The sequence below is a fragment of the Nelumbo lutea genome, chromosome 6 (genome assembly GCF_056320005.1).
Source record: "Nelumbo lutea isolate HS-2025 chromosome 6, American lotus-T2T, whole genome shotgun sequence".
NCBI classification, from domain to species: domain Eukaryota; kingdom Viridiplantae; phylum Streptophyta; class Magnoliopsida; order Proteales; family Nelumbonaceae; genus Nelumbo; species Nelumbo lutea.
Window position 1 is genome coordinate 62508426 of NC_142689.1, and position 20528 is coordinate 62528953.

A 20528-nucleotide genomic window follows, 5' to 3' on the forward strand; every position below is an offset into this window, starting at 1 on the left:
ACTTGTTCCCAGTCACTGAACCCATGGGAATCAGAGGGAGGTTTCTCCTCTCTTACATGTTTTACCTTCCTCTTGGCCTTCAAGAACACCTTCATAGATTTTGCCCATGGTACATAATTCTCACCATTCAACTTGATGGATGTCATTTGAACACTTAAATAGTCTGGAGAAAGCATGACACCTGTTTTGTTATCATCCCCATTTTCAAATGAAGCCATCTTAATTATTTCACCTTCAAATATACAACACAACCTCACACTTTTTCACAAGACTTATCTCACTTATAACACCACCAATTCCAGCTTCTTTAAATACACATTACACACCACACACTAAGGCTGAAATCACTCAGTCTTCACATCAAACACCTGGGCTGCACACTGCAGAACCATTCACCACCAACACACTAAGGCTGAAACCACTCAGTCCTCACATCAAACACTTGGGCTGCACACTGCAGAACTGATTACACACAAGGTATAGGAGATCACTTTTAAATATTTTGAAACATAGATACACCAATCACCACGACACAACCACCACCAATCTACTGCTGTTGTGAACTTCAGCAGTCGACAACTCTTCTTTCAACATAAATACGAAGAGAAATGCAGAGGAACACGACTGAAATGCATATCAGTCACACTGAGCACCACCACAACCAACTTTTGAAACAAAAGGAAACATTCGCAGTTCCTTACTTGGACAAACAACAGTAGTGTTCATACCTGTCCACATTCAGCCCTCTTCGATACTGAATAGAGGGTTTAGTATACCACTCCAACGACCACCACAGCAACGACCAGAGGCATCCTCACCTCCAGGCCCATAAAACGACAGCTCCTTTTCAGCCCCTTATCGAACCTCCACTCAGGTCAGTCGAAAAGGAAGAAGATGACTGTGAAAGTTGGTGGCGAACCCAGAAAGAGAACAGCAGCAAGAAAGAAATGAGGATACGACCTTACAGCTCTGATACCATGTTAGTAAACCCTAGCAGATTCTAGGTTGAAGTAGAGAAGAAGAAAGAAAAGAGAAAGAAGAAGAAGAAGAAGAAAGAAAGGTTCGACCAGACTAGAAGAGAGTAAAAAATCACTCTTCCCTAGCTGACCCACTTGTATTTATTCAAAAACATAGAGTTACAGGAAAGACCATTTTGTCCCTCATAGAAGATGGGACACATAACTTAAACTCAGATACAATAGACCTTTCACTCTCAAGAAGATAATCCAGAATGACCAAAATACCGCTGACTTGAGCACTCTAACAGTTTGCATGGAAACTAACCCAGCTCTTTTGTTCTAACCAAAAAGAGCAGGTTATAAATAATTAACTTCCATGTTTGTGAGTCCAACAATGCTATAGTTTTATCATGAAACCAATGAAGCCAAGTAAAATTGATATGATATAATTTAAAACTAGGTAAAATGATACTTATGTAATGCACAAAACAACTACACACATCATGTTGTATATTGCCTAGGCATATGGAAGAAGGAAAGCCAAATCCTATCCTTTGAAGATGTAGAGATAGTGAGAAGATATAGCCGCAGGGCTATTTTTGTACTTTTTCTTTTGTTGTACACATATTTTATGTACTCTTTATTTTGTATACTAAGGGCAGATTTGTCCTTTATCTTCTTTAATATAAATCTCCTTTAGGGTGTCGACAGTCATGAGGTGACACACCCACCAATCTGCAGTGTTCTCTCTCTCTCTCTCTCTCTCTCTCTCTCTCTCTCTCTCTCTCTCTCTCTTTGATCTGACTCTGACATGGTATCAGAGCAGGTCATGATCTGATCTGCATATAACCTCTTCGTAACCCTTTTCTTTTCTGCTATCTAGAGTACTCCCTAACAGTATTTGGGAGGCTCTCGAGTGCTCTTGAATCCCTTATCTAAGGCTGTATTTGATCAAAACTCTATGGACACCTTTTCTGGACTGTTGTGCCATCAGATTTCTCTTTTTTGTTGGATCGCCTTCTAGAGGCATCGGATCAGGCTGAAACTTTGGATCTAGTGTCACCCAGAGCAGATCTACTGATTCTAATTGGTTTGGTTTGGTTTGGATCGGATTTGATTTAGAAGGGTTTTGAGCCACTTCTGAGTTCGGCAAACCCTTACAGTTTCCTTTTCTGGACATTGGCTGAAAGGTACCTCTTTATTTCTTCTGATTTGAACCCTACTCTTTGTTTAGAAGTGTGTTTTTATTGCTCTTGTGATTCAATGGCATCAGAAAGGGTGGAAGTTCTCCCTATTAAGTTTAATGGTACGAACTATGCACTTTGGAAATTTAATTTTCAATTTCATGTGGAGGCAAAAGGTCTATGGGGATATCTGGATGGATCTATAGTTAAACCTGATGATTCAGACATTAAGGGTCTTAATCGGTGGAGAATTGATAATGCAAAAATCGCATCATGGATCCTATGATCGGTTGAAACTGACATTGCAATTCCTATGAGAGGATACAGGACTGCCTATGAGATGTATGAGTATCTTGAGAAAGTATATCAGCAATCAAACACCTCGAGATAATACTAGATAGAGGTTGACATCTTCTCATATTATCAAGGAGAAAGGAAGGTCCAGGAATATTATGCTGGTTTATTAACCTTTGGACAGAGTATGAGCTTGTATACATCGGAATGTTGTGTGAAGTATATGAAGGAACACTTTGATAGAAGGAAGATTATGCATTTCCTATTGCATCTCAGGCCTAAGTTTGAAGTTGTCAGATCTAATATCCCAAGCTGAGGAACACTTTCTGACTTGGATACTATTCTTGGGGAAATTCTGAGAGCTAAAACCAGATTTGCTACACATACTACTTTGGATGGGAGAAAAGGGTCCAACATTGATACTGTCTTCCTGGCAACAAAGTCAAAGGGGAAGAAGGACTTCTCTAAAGTACAATGTTATGAGTGTAAGGAGTTTGGGTTTGTTGTCTCCCATTGCAAGAAAAAGAATACATGCACTTATCGTAAGCATTTTGGCCATATTATTACTGAATGCCCTACTCGGCCTCAAAAAAGCAGTGGATCAAATCAGAAGAAAGGAAGCTACAAGACTTATCAGACTACTGTAGATGGATCAGATGCAACATCCTCCATTACTTCTGTGGCTGGCCAAAATGACACTTCAGGTGGCATGTCTGAAGAACGGATTCGATAGCTCATGTCCTCGGTCATCTCTTCAGCCTTCTCTGCCATTGGTTTGTCTGGTAAATTACCGACCTATTGTCTCTCACCGAATCATCTTTGGTATTTTGACTCAGGAGCCTCTAACCATCTGACAGGGGCCACACTTTGTCAGTGTCCCAAACCCCATCTTCCCAATAAACACATTGTCACTACTAATGGTGAGAAATTAGATATACTTGGATGTGATGATTTGTATTTATCTACTTCTAAGTCATCTCCATTTCATTTATCCAAAACTTTATTTGTACCCAAGCTCACCACCAATTTGATTTCAATTGGCCAACTTGTAGAGGAAGGTAACACCGTCTCATTCACTTCTGATGGTTATTTGATATAGGACCAACAACCTAGGGAGGTGAAGGGGAAGGGGCATAGACTGGGACAACTATTTGCTTTGGAGTTTGAGAAGAATAAGGCTGCACCAATTTTTACTTCCTGTTTGATTTCTACTACTTTTGAGTTCTTTATTTATAATAATGATTGGAATTTGTGGCATAAACAACTTAGCCATCCGTTTTTTAAGAAACTTGATTAGTTATTTGCTTCTGGTAGTTTACCTGTTTGTGCTACTTCCTTTAAGAATGTTAATAAGGATTGCATTACTTGTGGTTTATGTAAGAGTCATATTTTACCTTTTCCTTCTCACTCCGAACATGCTACAATCCCTTTTTACTTAATGCATAGTGATGTTTGGTCGTCTCCCGTTGTTTAACAACTGGAGTATAAGTACTTTGTAACCTTTATTGATGACTGCACTCATTTCACTTGGCTTTATTTTCTTCGAAAGAAATCTGAAGCTTACTCTGTTAAACTCTTTCATGCTTCTGTTACTACCCAATTTGATGCTCGGATATGTGTGCTATGATTGGATTCAGGGGGAGATTATTTTGATGGGGATTTCCAAACTTACTTAAAAGAACATGGAATTTAATCCTAGAAATCCTGTCCAAGCACCCCACAACAAAATGGGGTAGCAGAAAGAAAGAATGGACATATTTTGAGTGTAGTCAGAACACTTCTACAAGATTCCCATGTACCCTCTTGGTTTTGGGGGAGGCGGCCAGTACTGCTGTGAATCTCATAAATCGTCTTACTTCGTCTATCTTAAATAATTCTTCTCCTTTCCAATCTTTCTTCCATAAACCTCCAGATCTATCTAAGCTCAGGGTTTTTGGTTGTGCTTGTATTGTTCACCTTCCACCTCATGAACACACAAAGCTAACTACACAAGCGGCTCTGTGTGCCTTTATGGGGTACAATTCTAAACATAAGGGGTTCCTTTGTTATGATCCTTCGGCTCAACACATTCGGATCTCTCGTAATGTAGTTTTCCTTAAAAGTGTGTTCTTTTCTGAAAAGATTGTAAAATTCCAAGCTCCTTCCATTTCCTTGTTGCACAATTTTGACTCTACAGGTACCTCAAGCATACCAATGCCACCTCCGCAACAACTTCAGACCTACTTTAGGAAGTAATGGTCTTATTCAGTCTCAATGCCCCCCTCCGCTCCACCGCCAGTTGCTGATCTAGTCACTCCAACTACCCTAGTAAGTGTACCCGATCCTCCCCTTGAACCCACTGTACCCGCTTTACGTTGTTCTGGAATTTCTCACCCACCTGACCGTTATGGCTTTTCACTGGACCATAGCTCCTTCTCTATTGTTTTATTTACCACAAACATTCCCAGATCTTACTATCAGGCTGTAGCAGAACTACACTGGAAAGATGCCATGGATTCTGAAATCCGAGCCCTTCTTGAGAATGACACCTAAGACTTGGTCAAAGCTCCACCTAAGACATCTCTCATAGGAAGCTGATGGGTCTACTCTGTGAAACTAAAATCTGATGGGAGCCTAAATAGATATAAGGCTAGGTTGGTTACACAAGGTAAAAACAGGAATATGGGATACACTATGAGGATACTTTTGCTTTTGTAGAAAAAATGACCACTGTACAACTTTTGATGACTATATCTGCATCCAAACAGTGGACAATCCATCAGATGGACGTAAAGAATGCTTTTCTCCACGGGCGTTGAAGGAGACAGTCTATATGAAGCCCCCTCCTGGATATTTGTATAGACCCGCAGCTTGTTTGTCGTCTAAAGAAGTCACTCTATGGTTTGAAGCAAGCTCCTAGAGCCTGGTTTGAGAAGTTCAAATCTGTCATCACTGATGCAAGACTTATCCAGAGCTCTTCAGATTATTCGTTATTTACTTTAAGGCGAAAGCAGGGAGTGACGATTCTACTTCTTTATGTCAATGATATAAGTAGAAGATCAAGACTGTAATCAATCTTGAATCCTAATAGGTTTTAGGTTTACAAAACAGAAGAAAAGTGAGAGAAAGGAGAGAGAATAGAAAAGAAACAGGAGAACACAAGTGGTTGAAAGGAGGAACAGATTTGCGGCCGCCACTTTCTTATTATTTATAGGCTATGTTTAGTACATAATGGAAAGGACACATCTGCCCTTAGTACTTACATAATAAATAAAGTAAATAAAAGCTGAAATAAATAACAACTGAATTAACAAACTGACTCAAACTGACACTACTATAACTGAAACAAATAACTACACATGCTGTCCTACGAACACAGTGGGGACCATTGCAGTGGGGCCCACATCAGTGTTCTCTACACTCCCCCTCAAGTTGGGAGTAGATATCTTTCATTCCCAACTTGGATAGGTCTGTCTCTAACTTCTTCCTTGGTACAGCCTTGGTGAGGATATCCGCGAGCTGCATATTAGATGTGATGTACGGAAGACACTTCTTGTGATGTGACCCTTTCTCGCACAAAATGTCGATCAACTTCGATATGTTTAGTTCTGTCATGCTGCACTGGGTTGTGAGCTATATTAATAGCTGCCTGATTATCACAATACAGCATTAAGGGCTTTTCATAGTCAATACCCAACTCTTCAAGTAGTGACCTCAGCCATAAGATTTCAGCCACTCCATTAGCCATTGACCCGTATTCCGCTTCAGCACTGGAGCGGGAAACAACACTTTGCTTCTTACTCCTCCAAGAGACAAGGTTACCTCCCACAAGGGCACAATATCCAGAGGTAGACCTTCTGTCATCAACACTCCCAGCCTAATCGGCATCTGTATAGACTTCCACCTTCATGTGATTATTGTTCTTGAGCAGTATACCCCTACCCGAGCATCTCTTCAAGTATGCTAATATTCTCTCTGCCGCAAGAAGATGAGAAGTTCTAGGGGAGTGCATGTACTGGTTAACAACACTAACTGCATAGCTGATATCCGGCCGAATGAGGCAGAGATATAGGAGCTTTCCCACCAACCGTTGGAACATAACTTTGTCTTCAAGAGGCTCCCCGCCCTCTGCACTAATCTTGTGATTTTGTTCGATGGGTTTATCAGTTGGCTTAACACCCAACTTTCCAGTTTCCGCCAACAGATCTAGAACATATTTTCTCTGAGAGATAAAAATCCCCTGCTTGGATCTAGCAACCTCAATACACAAAAAGTACCGTAGTGCACCAAGATCTTTCACCTCAAACTCTTGATGGAGTTGTTTGAGGGACTCAATCTCATGACTATCATTTCCTGTCACCACAATATCATCAACATATACTGCAAGTAGTGTCAGAGAGGACTCCACCCTCTTGATGAATAGTGTATGATCTGACTGGGCCTGTACATAACCAAACTTTCCAAGGGCTAATCTGAACCTATCAAACCAGGCTCTAGGTGACTGCTTCAAACCATACAATGCCTTGTTCAGTCGGAAAACCTTTTTACCTGTCTCTGTATCATAGAATCCAGGAGGCAATTGCATGTAAACTTCTTCCTGTAAGTCTCCATTCAGAATGACATTTTTAACATCCATCTGAAACAGGGGCCAAGAATGATTTGCTGCAAGAGATAACAAAACTCGGATGGTGGTCATCTTGGCTACTGGGGCAAAGGTCTCCAAGTAATCTATACCATAAGTCTAAGTGAACCCCTTTGCAACCAGCCGGGCTTTGTACCTTTCAATAGAGCCATCAGCATTATGCTTCACAGTGAACACCCATCTGCATCCCACCGGTTTCTTTCCATATGGTGGGTCAACCAGTGCCCAAAGTATTATTCTTCAACAGGGCATCCATTTCGACTTGCATTGCATCTTTCATTCTGGAACTGATAAGGCTTCTTGCACTGTTCTTGGAATAGGGACATCGGCAATGAAAGTGAGATAGGACCGGTAAGATGGAGACAGACAATTATAGGATAAGAACTGTGAGATGTTGTGAGCTGTAGAAGTGGTGCAATGTCGTATCCCTTAGCGAATGGCAATAGGGAGATCAAGGTCATCCACAAGAGGGGAAGTGACAACAATGAGAGGTATCTCAGTAGGCTCTGGATCTGGAGCCGCAGAAGGATTTGGAGCTGGCCAGGACTGCCGATGACTAGGATCAACCTGCCTGCATCGCCTGTGATAGACTCTCAACTCTGGCTCCCTCTCACCACCCTTACCACTACAGCCTTCATTATCCAGTGGAATAGGTAAAGGAACAACCCTACTCAGAACAACCCCACTTCTACCAGCCCCACTTCCACTCTCACTGCTCTCCCCCTAAGGAGAAACCCTAGGATAATATGGTGTCTCCTCAAAGAATGTGACATCCATGGAGACAAATCGTTTCCCAGAAACCGGATCATAGCAGCAATAACCCTTTTGAGTTTGTGCATAACCAAGGAAAATGCATTTGGAGGCCTTAGGTTCAAACTTGGAATGATGAGGCCCAAGAAGCTAAACGAAACAGGTACAACCAAAGGTTTTAAGGGGAACAATGAACAACTCCTCGTCTAGGTATAGAAGGGAAAAGGGGGTTCTCATATCAAGAACCCGGGAAGGAACTCGATTAATGAGATAAACTGTCGTGAGGATAGCATCACCCCAAAAGCGAATAGGTACATTGGAGGTAAACATAATGCTTCTAGCCACCTCCAAGATATGCCTATTCTTCCTTTCGGCAACGCCGTTCTACTGTGGTGTATAAGGGCAAGTGCTCTGGTGAATAACTGCATGGCTAAGAAGGTAGGAGGTCAATGGCTGAGCAAAGTATTCATTTGCATTATTAGATCTAAGGACTTTGATTTTGGTCCCAAACTGAGTGAGAACCATCTGATGGAAGTTTTGGGTCAGAGCAGGAACCTCATCCTGAGAACACATAAGATAGACCAAAGAAAAACGGGTATGGTCATCAACAAACAGTAGAAAATATATGTACCCACCCATAGAAGAGATATGATATGGCCCCCAAACATCAGTATGCACAATATCAGAAGAGGAATTACTCCTTTTATTACTTAAAGAATAAGAGGTTCTACAATGTTTGGCAAACTCACACCTCAACTTTGATAACTCAACAGACTCAAATAAAGCAGGAAATAGACTCTTCAAAGACTTAAAAGACAAATGACCTAATCGGTTATGCTTTGGCATAACCGAACTCACAGATTGGGAAACAAAAGACTTCTTATCCACTGACTCCTCCCAACGAGAACTCCCTCCAAGCAGATAGATCCCGTTCGTCTCACGGCCAGTCCCAATCACCTTCCTCGTCTCCAAATCCTGAAAAACACATCAGTTAGGGAAAAAGGTTACTGAACAATTCATGTGTTTGGTAATACTACTAATTGAAAGCAGGTTAGTATCAAGCTTAGGAACATGCAAGACAAAAGATAAAGAGATAGTATCCGATAGCTTGATGTCCCCATTTCCCGAAATGGGAACAAGAAAGCCATCGGCAATGGATACTCTATCTCGGCCAGAGGACAAGTGATAAGAAGTGAACAAAGATGGCAAGCTAGTCATATGATCAGATGCATCTGAATCTATTACCCAACAGTGGTCAGTATTTCCTGGAGCTGAAGCATGGTAAGCTAAGGCTCGAGTACCTGAATGTGCAAATGCAGATGTGGCAGGAGCTGATGGTGACTGAGATGGCTGAGCTGAACTCCCAACTTCCTTTTCCAACTGTATGAGGGCAGCCCGAACAACAGCTAAAGTCTCTAGGGATGTGCCTGATGAGGATGTTGAATCAGTGTTCACGGCCACATGAGCACATTACCCTTCTTATTTCTTAGTTTTGCTAGGACCAAGTGAGGATGTAGCTTCCAACAAGTATCTTTTGTGTGCTTGGGTTTCTTGCAATGTTCACATACCAGATCCCGTTTATCTTCCTTCTTCCGGTCCCTTTCTGAGTCACCCCCTGGCTTAGGTTTAATAGCTGTCAAGGCTGGGAAAGAGGGCCGAGGCTGCATCATGAGTTTCCTCCTGGTCTCTTCACTATGCACCAGGGAGTATGCTTGAGAAAGGGTCACACTATCTCTTGTCAATATCTGTTGTCGTACAATGTCATATTTTGAATTCAAACCAGCCAGAAACTCAAATACCCTATTCGTCTCGACTTGCTTTCTGTGAGTCTGTGCATCTTTGGGACTCTCCCACTCAAGGGTCTCTAGATGGTCAATCTCATGCCACAAGGATTTCAAGGTAGAGAAGTAGACAGAAACCGGCTTCTCTCCTTGTTTAAGGTTGTTCACCTCACACTTTAGTTCATAAGCTCTGGAAACATTAAGGGGTTGGGAATAGGTTTCTTTCACAACATCCCATATCTCTTTGGCTATCTTAGCCCACAAGTAATTTCGGTTGATATGTGGCTGCATAGAATTACACAGCCATGCCATAACCAAATAGTTCTCTTGAACTCACTTGGTGTATGTTGGGTCCTCCTTGGAAGGTTCTTTCACATCTCCCAAGAGGTAACCCTGTTTTCCCCTTCCTCCAATAGCCATCATGGCTGATTGAGCCCACTCCAAATAATTTGACCCATCAAATCTCATAGTTGTAATCTAAAACCCAGTTTCAGATACACTACCATAACTGTGGTTTCCAAAACTACTTTCTCCCTGACCATTAAACTCCATCTTTGATCAAGATTCAGTGGCTACAAACTGTTAGAGCCACTATACCAGAAAAACAAAGTCAAACAAGTAGGTCTGAAATCTGATCCGAAACCAACACAAATCTGATGTGATCTGAAATCTGATCTGAAACCAACCCAAATTTGATTTGAAATCAATCGCCTATCACAGTATACGCAAGGAATCAACTCAAATCTGATCTGAAATCAATCGGCATGCACAGTACCAAGCAGCCTGTCAATCTGAGATGCTATTTTCTGAAATCACTACTGTGGGGCCCACTGCTACGAGAGAAAAATTAGGGTTTCAACTGTAGGTCTGAAATAAGTGCTCAGCTGCACTCTCCAAGCAGTCCGCACAAGTGGGACTTGTCGTAGGGCAATATGAAACCCTAAAAACTAATCACCTCTGAGAGGGGGGGGTTTGGCCCAACAGTCAAACCCTAGAAACAAACTTAAACACAGTTCGGCAAGTCAAACCCTAGAAACAAACTTGAACACAGTTCAGCCCCTCCTTCTAGATAGGTCCAACCTATCTCGACTGATTGTAGTCTTTGAAACTCAATTAAAAAAAAAAAAACTTACTTGTGTACTTCGATTTACTGTTTTCTAGGGTTACCTGAACCCTAACCTTCGCTGCTTCTTCCTGATTACCAACTCTCTGCAAGCCGCAGCAAGTCTTCAACTGCTGTGAACCTCTCCTGGTAATCTCCAAGATTCAGCCACCAAATACTTCTTCAAAGCTTCCAGCCCTAGCTAGTCCTCATGTGGTCGGCTGGACTAGACACACATGAGAAGCCCTAGATAGGCTCTGATACCAAGTAGAAGATCAAGACTGTAATCAGTCTTGAATCCTAATAGGTTTTCGGTTTACAAAACAGAAGAAAAATGAGAGAAATGAGAGAGAATAGAAGAGAAACAGGAGAACACAAGTGGTTGAAAGGAGGAACAGATTCTAACAGATCTGCCGCCGCCACTTTCTTATTATTTATAGGTTATGTTTAGTACATAATGGAAATGACACATCTGCCCTTAGTACTTACATAATAAATAAAGTAAATAAAAGCTGAAATAAATAACAACTGAATTAACAAACTGACTCAAACTGACACTACTATAACTGAAACAAATAACTACACATGCTGTCCTACGAGCACAGTGGGGACCACTGCAGTGGAGCCCACATCAGTGTTCTCTACAATATACTCATTACAAGGGATGATGTAGAAGGAATTATTGAGCTGCAACAGTTACTTAGTGAATCCTTCAAGATGAAGGATTTGGGGCCTCTGACGTATTTCTTGGGACTTTAAGCCGAAACTCTCGGGGCTATTTTGTTATCCAACAAAAGTATGCAGCTGATCTGATTAAACTGGCCAATTTCAGTGATTCCAAGATTGTGGACACTCTACTAGAACTGAATCTGAAACTTAGTGTTAGTAGTGTTAGTGAAGGGATATTTCAGTCTTTGTACTTGTTGAGAATGTTGATGTGTACGGTTATGTTAGTTCGAGTGCCTCTTACTTAAAGAAGGGCACTCAAGTCTTTTCCAATAAGTTAATAATATAATAACAGGTCTAGCCAAATCTAGGGATAACTTTTCTCTAATTCAAACCAGCCTTTCTCTCTTTCCTCTCTTTTCTCTCTTCTTCTTTCCTCTCCTACTTCTTGCTGTTTACTTTACTTTACAGTCAACGAGCAAGACAGAATTCTAGGGCAGGTCAAACTTCAACATGGTATCAGAGCGAGGTTCACCAAATCAGACTTGCTAGAATTCTGTCTTTTGCACATTCGAATTAGGGTTTCTCTTGGGTTTCTCAGCTGTGAGTTGGAGACTGGGAAAGGGGCTGAAAAGGAGTGATCGCCCTCTTCCCTAGGAGGTTCCTATGCCTCTGATTGTGTCGTTGGTGATTGGTTGATGTGGTTTCTAAGCCCTAGTTAGGGCTGGTACGTGTGGTGCAGTGGTGTCTTAGCCCTTCGTGTGGTTGGCCTTCAGGTGATGAGGTAAAGTCTTTTTATGCATATTTTTCTGTTATGGAATACATGAGAGGTGTAGTACAGTTCGCATGATGGGTTTTCAGATTGCAGTATGCTAGGGTTTATTCTGGTTTGTGTGTGATTCGAAGGGCAATAGTGTCTACTTAATGGTGAAACTTCCTGTAGTTGTGGATTAGGGTTGGTGGTGTTATAAGTGTGGTTTTCAGCATTTGATATCGCTGAAATCAGTGTGTAGACTTCGGTGAGTAGGGGTTGTGGTGTTGCAGTTTTCAGCATTTAATACTGCTGAAATCAGTGTGCAGATTTCGGTGAGTAGGGTTTGTGGTGTTGCAGTTCTCAGCATTTATTACTGTTGAAATCAGTGTGCAGAGTTCGGTGAAGTGTCTATGTGTAGTGTGCAGTGTGTAGTGCTCATAATTCAGTGCTCAGAATTCAGTGTTAAGGGAGTTCAACAATGGCAGATAACAGTGATAGTAAACCTATTGTCATGATATCTACTGACTACCTGAATGTCCAAATGACCTCCATTAAACTGAATGGAGAGAATTATGTCCCTTGGGCCAAGTCTGTAGAGGTTTTTCTAAAGGCGAAGAAGAAAGTGAAGCATGTAAGAGAGGAGAAACCCCCCGCTAATTCTCAGGAGTATGAAGACTGGGAACAGGAAGATGCGTAGATCATTACATGGTTGTGGAACAGTATGGAACCCAAAATCAGTGTGAACTTCATGTTTCTTGACACAGCCAAAGAGGTGTGGGATCATGCTAAGAAACTGTATTCAGGTCAGGATAATACCACTAGGGTATATCAACTGTATCAGGAATACTTCAATCTGCAACAGGGAAATCAGAGCCTTGAGGAGTACTATGCCAGTGTAAGGAATATCCGTAATGAGTTAAATGCCTATCATCCTCTCACTTCAGATGTCAAAGTTCAACAGCAACACCGAGAGCAGCTTGATGTGACACAGTTTCTGGTGGGGCTGAAGTCTGAGTATGAACCAGTACTAGCCCAGATACTAGGGGGATCTGCTCTTCCATCTTTAGAGATGTTTGTTCGTCTTCGGAGGGCTTCCATTGGATCTATGGACTCTAATGTCTCCGATAAATCGGCATTTGTAGTGTCGAGAGGTCGAGGTGGCAGAAATGGGGCTCGAGGAGCCTAGCCTAGCAGGAGTGGTAGTGGTGGATCTACACTTATCCGTGGTGGTGGTCGTACTAGAGGCAGAGATTCAGGGGGAGCTCGTGGTAGAGGACGTGGCTCGGGTCCACGGAAGTGTACTCATTGTGGTTTGCATGGACATACCATTAACTACTGCTATGACTTACATGGTCCTCCCTCGACGTGGGCCAACCATGCCATGACTAGTGACACCAGTTTCAGCTCTAGATAGGAGAACCGATCAGCTGACCCGATGCCTTCTACTCCCTCAGATGGTCCAGGCAAGGAGATGGTGAGTGTTCCTCGAGATGAGTATGAGAGGTTTGTTCAATCCAAGTCGCAACAGAACACAACTTCCTTTGCACACTCAGGTATGGCTTGTTTGGCATCCACACCCAACCCCTGGATTATTGACTCTGGAGCCTCACTCATTGCTCAACATCACAATCTGTTACCCTTGCTAATGGCTCCACATCATCTATCTGTGGTGTTGGTAATATTGACCTAGACCCTGTATCCCTATCCTCTGTTTTTATATGTACCTAAACTTTCATTTAATCTTATGTCTGTTAGTAAGCTGACCAAGTCCCTTAAGTGCTCCATCACATTTTACCCTTCTATGTGTGTTTTTTAGGATCTCAAGACGGGGATGAAGATTGGTGGAGGACATGAGGCCGATGGACTGTATTATCTTGACGGTGGTGGATGAACGTCAACGGCCCTTCAGTCATCCATTTCTCCTCTCCAGTGGCATTGTAGATTTGGTCATCCTTCGTTGAAAGTGTTGTAGTCCTTAGTCCCTTCATTGAGTCAACTTTCAGTTTTAGATTGTGAGTTATGTCAATTTGGGAAACACCATCGTGTTCCCTTTTGTTCTAGGGTCGATAACCGTGTGTCGAGTCTTTTTTCTTTAATTCATTCAGATGTTTGGGGTCTTTATAAAGTGATGTCATATAATGGATACCGATATTTTGTTATTTTTGTTGATGACTGTTCAAGAATGACGTGGCTCTATTTAATGAAAGAAAGAAGTGAATTATTTGCCATCTTTTAGAAATTTTATGCTGAGATCAGCAATCAATTTGGCGTTCACATCAAAATTTTCTATTCTGATAATGGTCGTGAATACTTGTCTTCATCTTTTCAAGAATACTTGGACCAACATGGCATTATACACCAAATTTCATGTACCTACACTCCGCAACAAAATGGGGTTGCTAAGAGAAAGAATCGCCATCTTGTAGAAACGGCACGCTCCCTCATGCACCACATGAATGCTCCCAAAACCTTTTGGAGCGATGCAATGCTCACCTCTTGTTTCTTAATTAATCGGAGGATGCCCACGTCTATCCTTGATGGTCGTTCTCCTTTTAGTGTCTTATTCTCCAACATGTCTCCGTTTCCGCTTTCTCCACGGGTATTTGGGTGTGTCTGATTCGTTCATAATCTGGGCCCCAGGACTGACAAGTTAGATGCACGTTCCCTGAAGTGTATCTTCCTTGGCTATTCCCGAACTCAAAAAGGGTGCAAGTGTTATCATCCCAGTTCTCGTCGTTCCTTGGTATGTGCTGATGTTACATTCTTCGAGTCTACTCCGTTCTTCGTGGGGTCCGGTGCTGCTGCTTCCTCCACATCACCACCTCCTCTTCCTCTTCCTGTGGCTGATCCACCTCCTCTGGTGCCAGTCATGCCTACGTCCTTGCCTCCGGTGCCACCATCGGTTGACCGTCCACCCATCCATCACGTGTATACACATCGCCCGCGTGTACCGGCTGCAGCTCCTCCAGCTTCATCACCGTCGACAGATCCAGCTCCAGCTCCGACACCAGCCTCCGACCTAGATCTTCCTATTGCCTTTCGGAAAGGTAAACGTACTTGCACCCTTCACCCTATTTCCAATTTTGTTTCACTTACCCACCGCTCAGCCTCCCATCGCCAGTTCATATCTTTGTTATCCTCCGTGGTTGTTCCTAAGGATGTCCAGGAAGCCCTTACCTCTCCAGAGTTGGTGTCGTGCTATGGAAGAAGAGCTCTCCGCTCTGCATCATAATCACACTTGGAATCTCACCGCTCTTCCTCCTGGGAAGCAGGCTATCAGTTGTAAGTGGGTGTATAGTGTTAAGTACTTGCCAGATGGTCATGTTGAGCGCCTGAAGGCGTGGCTGGTTGCCAAAGGGTACTCCCAAACCTATGGCATTGACTACATAGAGACATTCTCCCCGGTTGCTAAGATAGGGTCAGTTCGTGTTGTCATCTCCCTTGCAGCTATGTATGATTGGCCTCTCCATCAGCTAGATATCAAAAATGCCTTTTTGCATGGTGATTTGCTCGAGGAGGTCTACATGGAGCAACCACCCGGGTTTGTTGCTCAGGGGGAGGATGGTAAGGTATGCAGACTTAAGAAGGCTATTTATGGACTTAAACAGTCCCCTCGAGCATGGTTTGGTAGGTTCAGTGAGGTGGTCAAGAAGTTTGGTATGAAACAATGCCAAGTTGATCACTCTGTCTTCAGTTTTGACTCTTCGGCAGGCAAAATAATATTGGTGGTGTATGTGGAAGATATCGTTGTGACTGGGAATGATAAAATGGGCATTGACAGATTGAAGGCATTCCTACAGGAACACTTTCAGACAAAGGACCTTGGCAAGTTGAAATACTTTTTGGGCATAGAGGTAGCAAGATCTAAGCATGGCATTAATTTGTGTTAGAGGAAATACGTGATTGATTTACTGGAAGAAACAGGGTTGTTGGGTACTAAACCGGATGAGACACCTATGGAAACAAATATGAGGCTAAGCAGTGATATAGGTGAAGTATTTGAAGACCCTGGAAGATACCGACGATTTGTAGGCAAACTAAACTATCTAAACATTACTCGGCTAGATATTTCATTTGCGGTTAGTGTGGTGAGTCAGTTCATGTAGAAACCTTTGGTCCCACATTGGAATGCAATGCTAAGGATTGTGAGGTATCTGAAAGGAGCTCCTAATCGTGGTTTGCTGTACAGGAGTGGTGGAAAACTAGTAGTAGAAGGATACATCGATGCTGATTGGGCAGGTTCTATGTCTGATAGGTGATCTACCATAGGCTATTGCACCTTTCTAGGGGGTAACCTGGTAACGTGGAAAAGTAAGAAGCAAACAGTTGTGGCAAGAAGCAGTGCAGAAGCAGAATATAGGGACATGGCACATACTGCTTGTGAATTAGTGTGGCTGAGGAACCTTCTACAGGAGATAGGATATGACATCAGTACTCCAATGAAGCTCCATTGTCACAATCAGGCAGTGGTTCATATCTTTTCCAATCCAGTGTTTCATGAAAGAACCAAGCACATCGAAGTTGACTGTCATTCTGTGAGAGAGAAGGTGCTGAATGGGGTGATAGAAACTGCATATGTTAGTACGGGAAACCAGTGGGCAGACTTGTTTACAAAAGGTTTGAGTCGAGGGAGAGTGGACTACATATGTAACAAGCTGGGATTATATGATATATACTCACCAGCTTGAGGGGGAGTGTTAGTGGTGTTAGTGGTGTTAGTGAAGGGGTATTTCAGTCTGTGTACTTGTTGAGAATGTTGATGTGTACGGTTATGTTAGTTCGAGTGCCTCTTACTTAAAGAAGGGCACTCAAGTCTTTTCCAATAAGTTAATAATATAATAACAAGTCTGGTCTAGGGATAACTTTTCTCTAATTCGAACCAGCCTTTCTCTCTTTCCTCTCTTTTCTCTCTTCTTCTTTCCTCTCCTACTTCTTGTTGTTTACTTTACTTTACAGTCAACGAGCAAGATAGAATTCTAGGGCAAGTCAAACTTCAACACTTAGCAAAAATGATGGTTCCCTTCTTGAAGATCCTACCCTCTATCGTCAACTAGTGGGCTGTTTAATCTATCTCACCATGACTCAGCCAGATATATCATATGCAATTCAACTTGTGATCAAGTTCGTGTCTTCTCCAAGACAACCTCATTTATCTGCAGTTCATCGGATCATTAGATATGTGCAAGGCACCCTATCATATGGGATATTCTTCTCCTCTTCATCCCCAATTAACCTTACGGCTTAAGCGGATGCTGATTGGGGTGGATGTCCTGACACTCAACGGTCCACTACCGGCTGGTGTGTATTCTTGGGCAACTCTCTCATCTCATGGAAGTGCAATAAACAACCTATTGTATCAAAATCTTCTACTGAGGCTGAATATAGAGCTATGTCTTCTATGTGCAGTGAAATCATATGGCTCTGGGCTCTTCTACTTGACATACTTAATGAACCATCATTGTCTGCTCTCTATGTAGACAATGTAAGTGCAATCAAAATTGCTTCCAACCTTGTCTTCCATGAGTACACCAAACACATAGAAGTTTATTGCCACTTCATCCGCGATCTCCTTCTTGAGGGTTGTGAATAAACCCTAGTTGTTTCTAGGTCAAAGTTGAGAAGAAGGAAGAAGAACGAAAAGAGAAAGAAGGAGAAGAATGTTCGGCCAGACTAGAAGAGAGAATGTAGAAAAAATCACTCTCCTAGCCGACCCACTTGGATTTTATTCATAAAACTTGGAGTTACAAGAAAGACAGTTCTGTCCCTCATATAAGATGGGACACATAACTTAAACTCAGATACAATAGACCTTTCACTTTCAAGAAGATAAACTAGAATGACCAAAATACCCCTGACTCGAGCACTCTAACACTCCCCCTCAAGCTGGGGAGTATATATCATATAGTCCCAGCTTGTCACAAATGTAATCTATTCTTCCCCGAGACAATCCCTTTGTGAAGAGATCTGCCCACTGATTTCCTGAGCTCACATGAGATGTAGTAATTACCCCACTTATCACTTTCTCTCTCACAAAGTGACAATCCACCTCAATATGTTTAGTTCTTTCATGGAAGACGGGATTGGATGAGATGTGAACAGCAGCTTGGTTATCACAGTATAGTTTCATGGGTTTGTTAATTGAGAACCCCATCTCCTGTAGTAAGTTCTTCAGCCATACTAGTTCACATGTGGTATGGGCCATAGCCCTGTACTCTGCTTCTGCACTACTTCTTGCCACCACTGTTTCCTTCTTGCTCTTCCAAGTTACAAGATTGCCACCCAGGAAGGTACAATACCCTGTGGTTGACCTCTTGTCTGATATAGAGCCTGTTAGACAGTTTTGTATGCCCTTAGCTTCAATCAAATTGATGTACTTTATGAGTTTATTGTAAATGAATAAAAGCGCATATTTGATTCATATTCCCTTGGTATGTTTCTGTGTAATACCCTTAAACTGGACACTTAATGAGACTCATGTTAGTTTAGAATGTTCACAGCCAGTGGGTCGGTCTGGGGAGACCTATCCTAACAAGGCTGACACTGTGGTGCCACCAAGTCGGTTGGGGTGGCTTGTCTCAGCTACCGGGGTGAGACCCTAGGCACATACAGTGTGGGATTAATTGAATCTTTGAACTGGACCAGATTTCCAGTATTGCCCTGGACCTTGGAGATTGATGGGCAAAACTGGAAAGTTACACCCGACCCCTAGACTCGATTATGATACTGCACTAGGTGTCGGATTGGGCTATCTTTGATATACCATTCAATGAGATCCTTAGCGGGGGTCAAAACCTGGGAATGTTGGGAGTCTAAGAATTCATCTGAGTGGGTGATCATAGTGACAGGATCAGCCCCTTTGTCGGACAAAGGTAATGATCAGGGATGCACTCTCACTGATGAAAACCAAGACTGCCGGCAGCCGATTTCAATCGTTGAGATTTGTTTTGCAAAATATATTTTATATGAGATATAAAAAGTATATATATATATTATGGTTTTGAAATGTTTGCAAAAGGTTTTAATTCCCGGGATCCATACTTGAGAGAGTGCAACATTGTTCCTTGCAGCCGAGGGAGAGGTCCTCTCTTGTCAGGCAGTGTATGATCATTATGGGCTAAGAGGTTAAGTGTAAGGCCTTTGAGGATAATACCTGATGGGCTAATCTTGCATCTGCCCACAGTCCCTCGGTGTTACAAGGTGGCTTGGCCCAGGGACCACTTAGGGTAAGTGTTGGGCCCATAGAGCCCATCTGATGGGTTTCAGGGGGTGCACTGTCCATAACAGTGTATTCGGCCAGGCCTTGTAACAAAGGCTGGGCTGAACCCATGTGGCTGATGTGTAGATCAATGTTTGGGTCCCACGCCATATAAGGAAGCCCAACTGGGCAGTAGTTTGGAAGGCTTAATGAATACATAACCCTTAATGGGCCTTAAGCCCATTTCGAACTGGGCTAATTTGATTAGTCTTTAAGGGGCGAATTCTGAGATAAGATCAGCTGATAGGATTGGGCCCACACCCTATCCACTCAAAGAGTCCAAGATCTAAATGAGATTTAGATTTGGAAACTTCCTAATTAGATTAGGAGCTGGCTGATCTAATCTACAGATAAGATAAGGATTATCCCTTATCTTAAAGGGACTTCTAATCCATATATGATTTGGGTTAGCAACTCCTAATGGGATTAGGAGCTGATCCCTTTAAGTCTATAAAAGGAAGAAGGGGGCGGCAGCCTGGAGACATCCAAGAGACTCACCAGCAACAGTCTTGTCTTTAGAGCTGAGATCACAGAAGAGAGAATTCTGCACCCTACAAATACTCTCTAGCCGCCTCCTTCCTGCAGCCGCCGCCTTTTGCAGTTCGATCTCCATTGCTTGGGAGAAATCAAGATCGGATCTTGATTCCAATCTTTTGGAGAAAAGATTGGTAGGAATTGTATTCACTAGCCGCCCAGGTGATTCTTGGGAAGAATCAAGTTCTTAGGAAGGACACTACTGATTCTGCTCCACCCTGCACTGCGCCATCTTCAGTGGGAGCAGATTTTGGTTTCTACCTTGGGCGTGAACACCTCCGTTGAGAGATATTATTTCTCTGTATCAGGTATTATCTCTCTCTCCTCCTTTTGGTTCAGATCTGGTTTAGTTTATGGTTCAAGAATGATCATTGAAAATATGATTTTCTAATAGGGAATTCGATTCCCAGTTGAAGGGAAAGAAAAAATTTTGAAATTCGCCCTCCTTTATTCCGCAATCTTGGCCGTCCATATGATGGATTTCCTATCCCTTCAGAGCCAGCCCAGTCAGCATCTGTGTATCCTACTATCTCAAGAGTTCCCCCCTTTTGGTATAACAAACCACGACCTGGAGCACCCTTTAGGTACCTAACAATTCTCAGAATAGCTTCCTAGTGAGGAACCCGGG

At 42.5% G+C, this 20528-nt stretch overlaps 1 protein-coding gene across 6 annotated transcripts in view; it reads right to left on the bottom strand.

Annotated features, from left to right (window-relative positions):
* The window catches only part of LOC148849210 (uncharacterized), a 115263-nt gene that overhangs the window by 30610 nt on the left and 64125 nt on the right, over positions 1-20528 (bottom strand). The window contains exon 14 of one of the 6 annotated variants that reach the window (XM_088948374.1): positions 8667-8783. The exons of the other annotated variants lie outside the window; for them this stretch is intronic. Within the exon in view, the coding sequence (XP_088804500.1) occupies positions 8667-8783 (117 nt within the window). The remainder of the gene's footprint in view (positions 1-8666; positions 8784-20528) is intronic. 6 annotated transcript variants of the gene reach the window in all.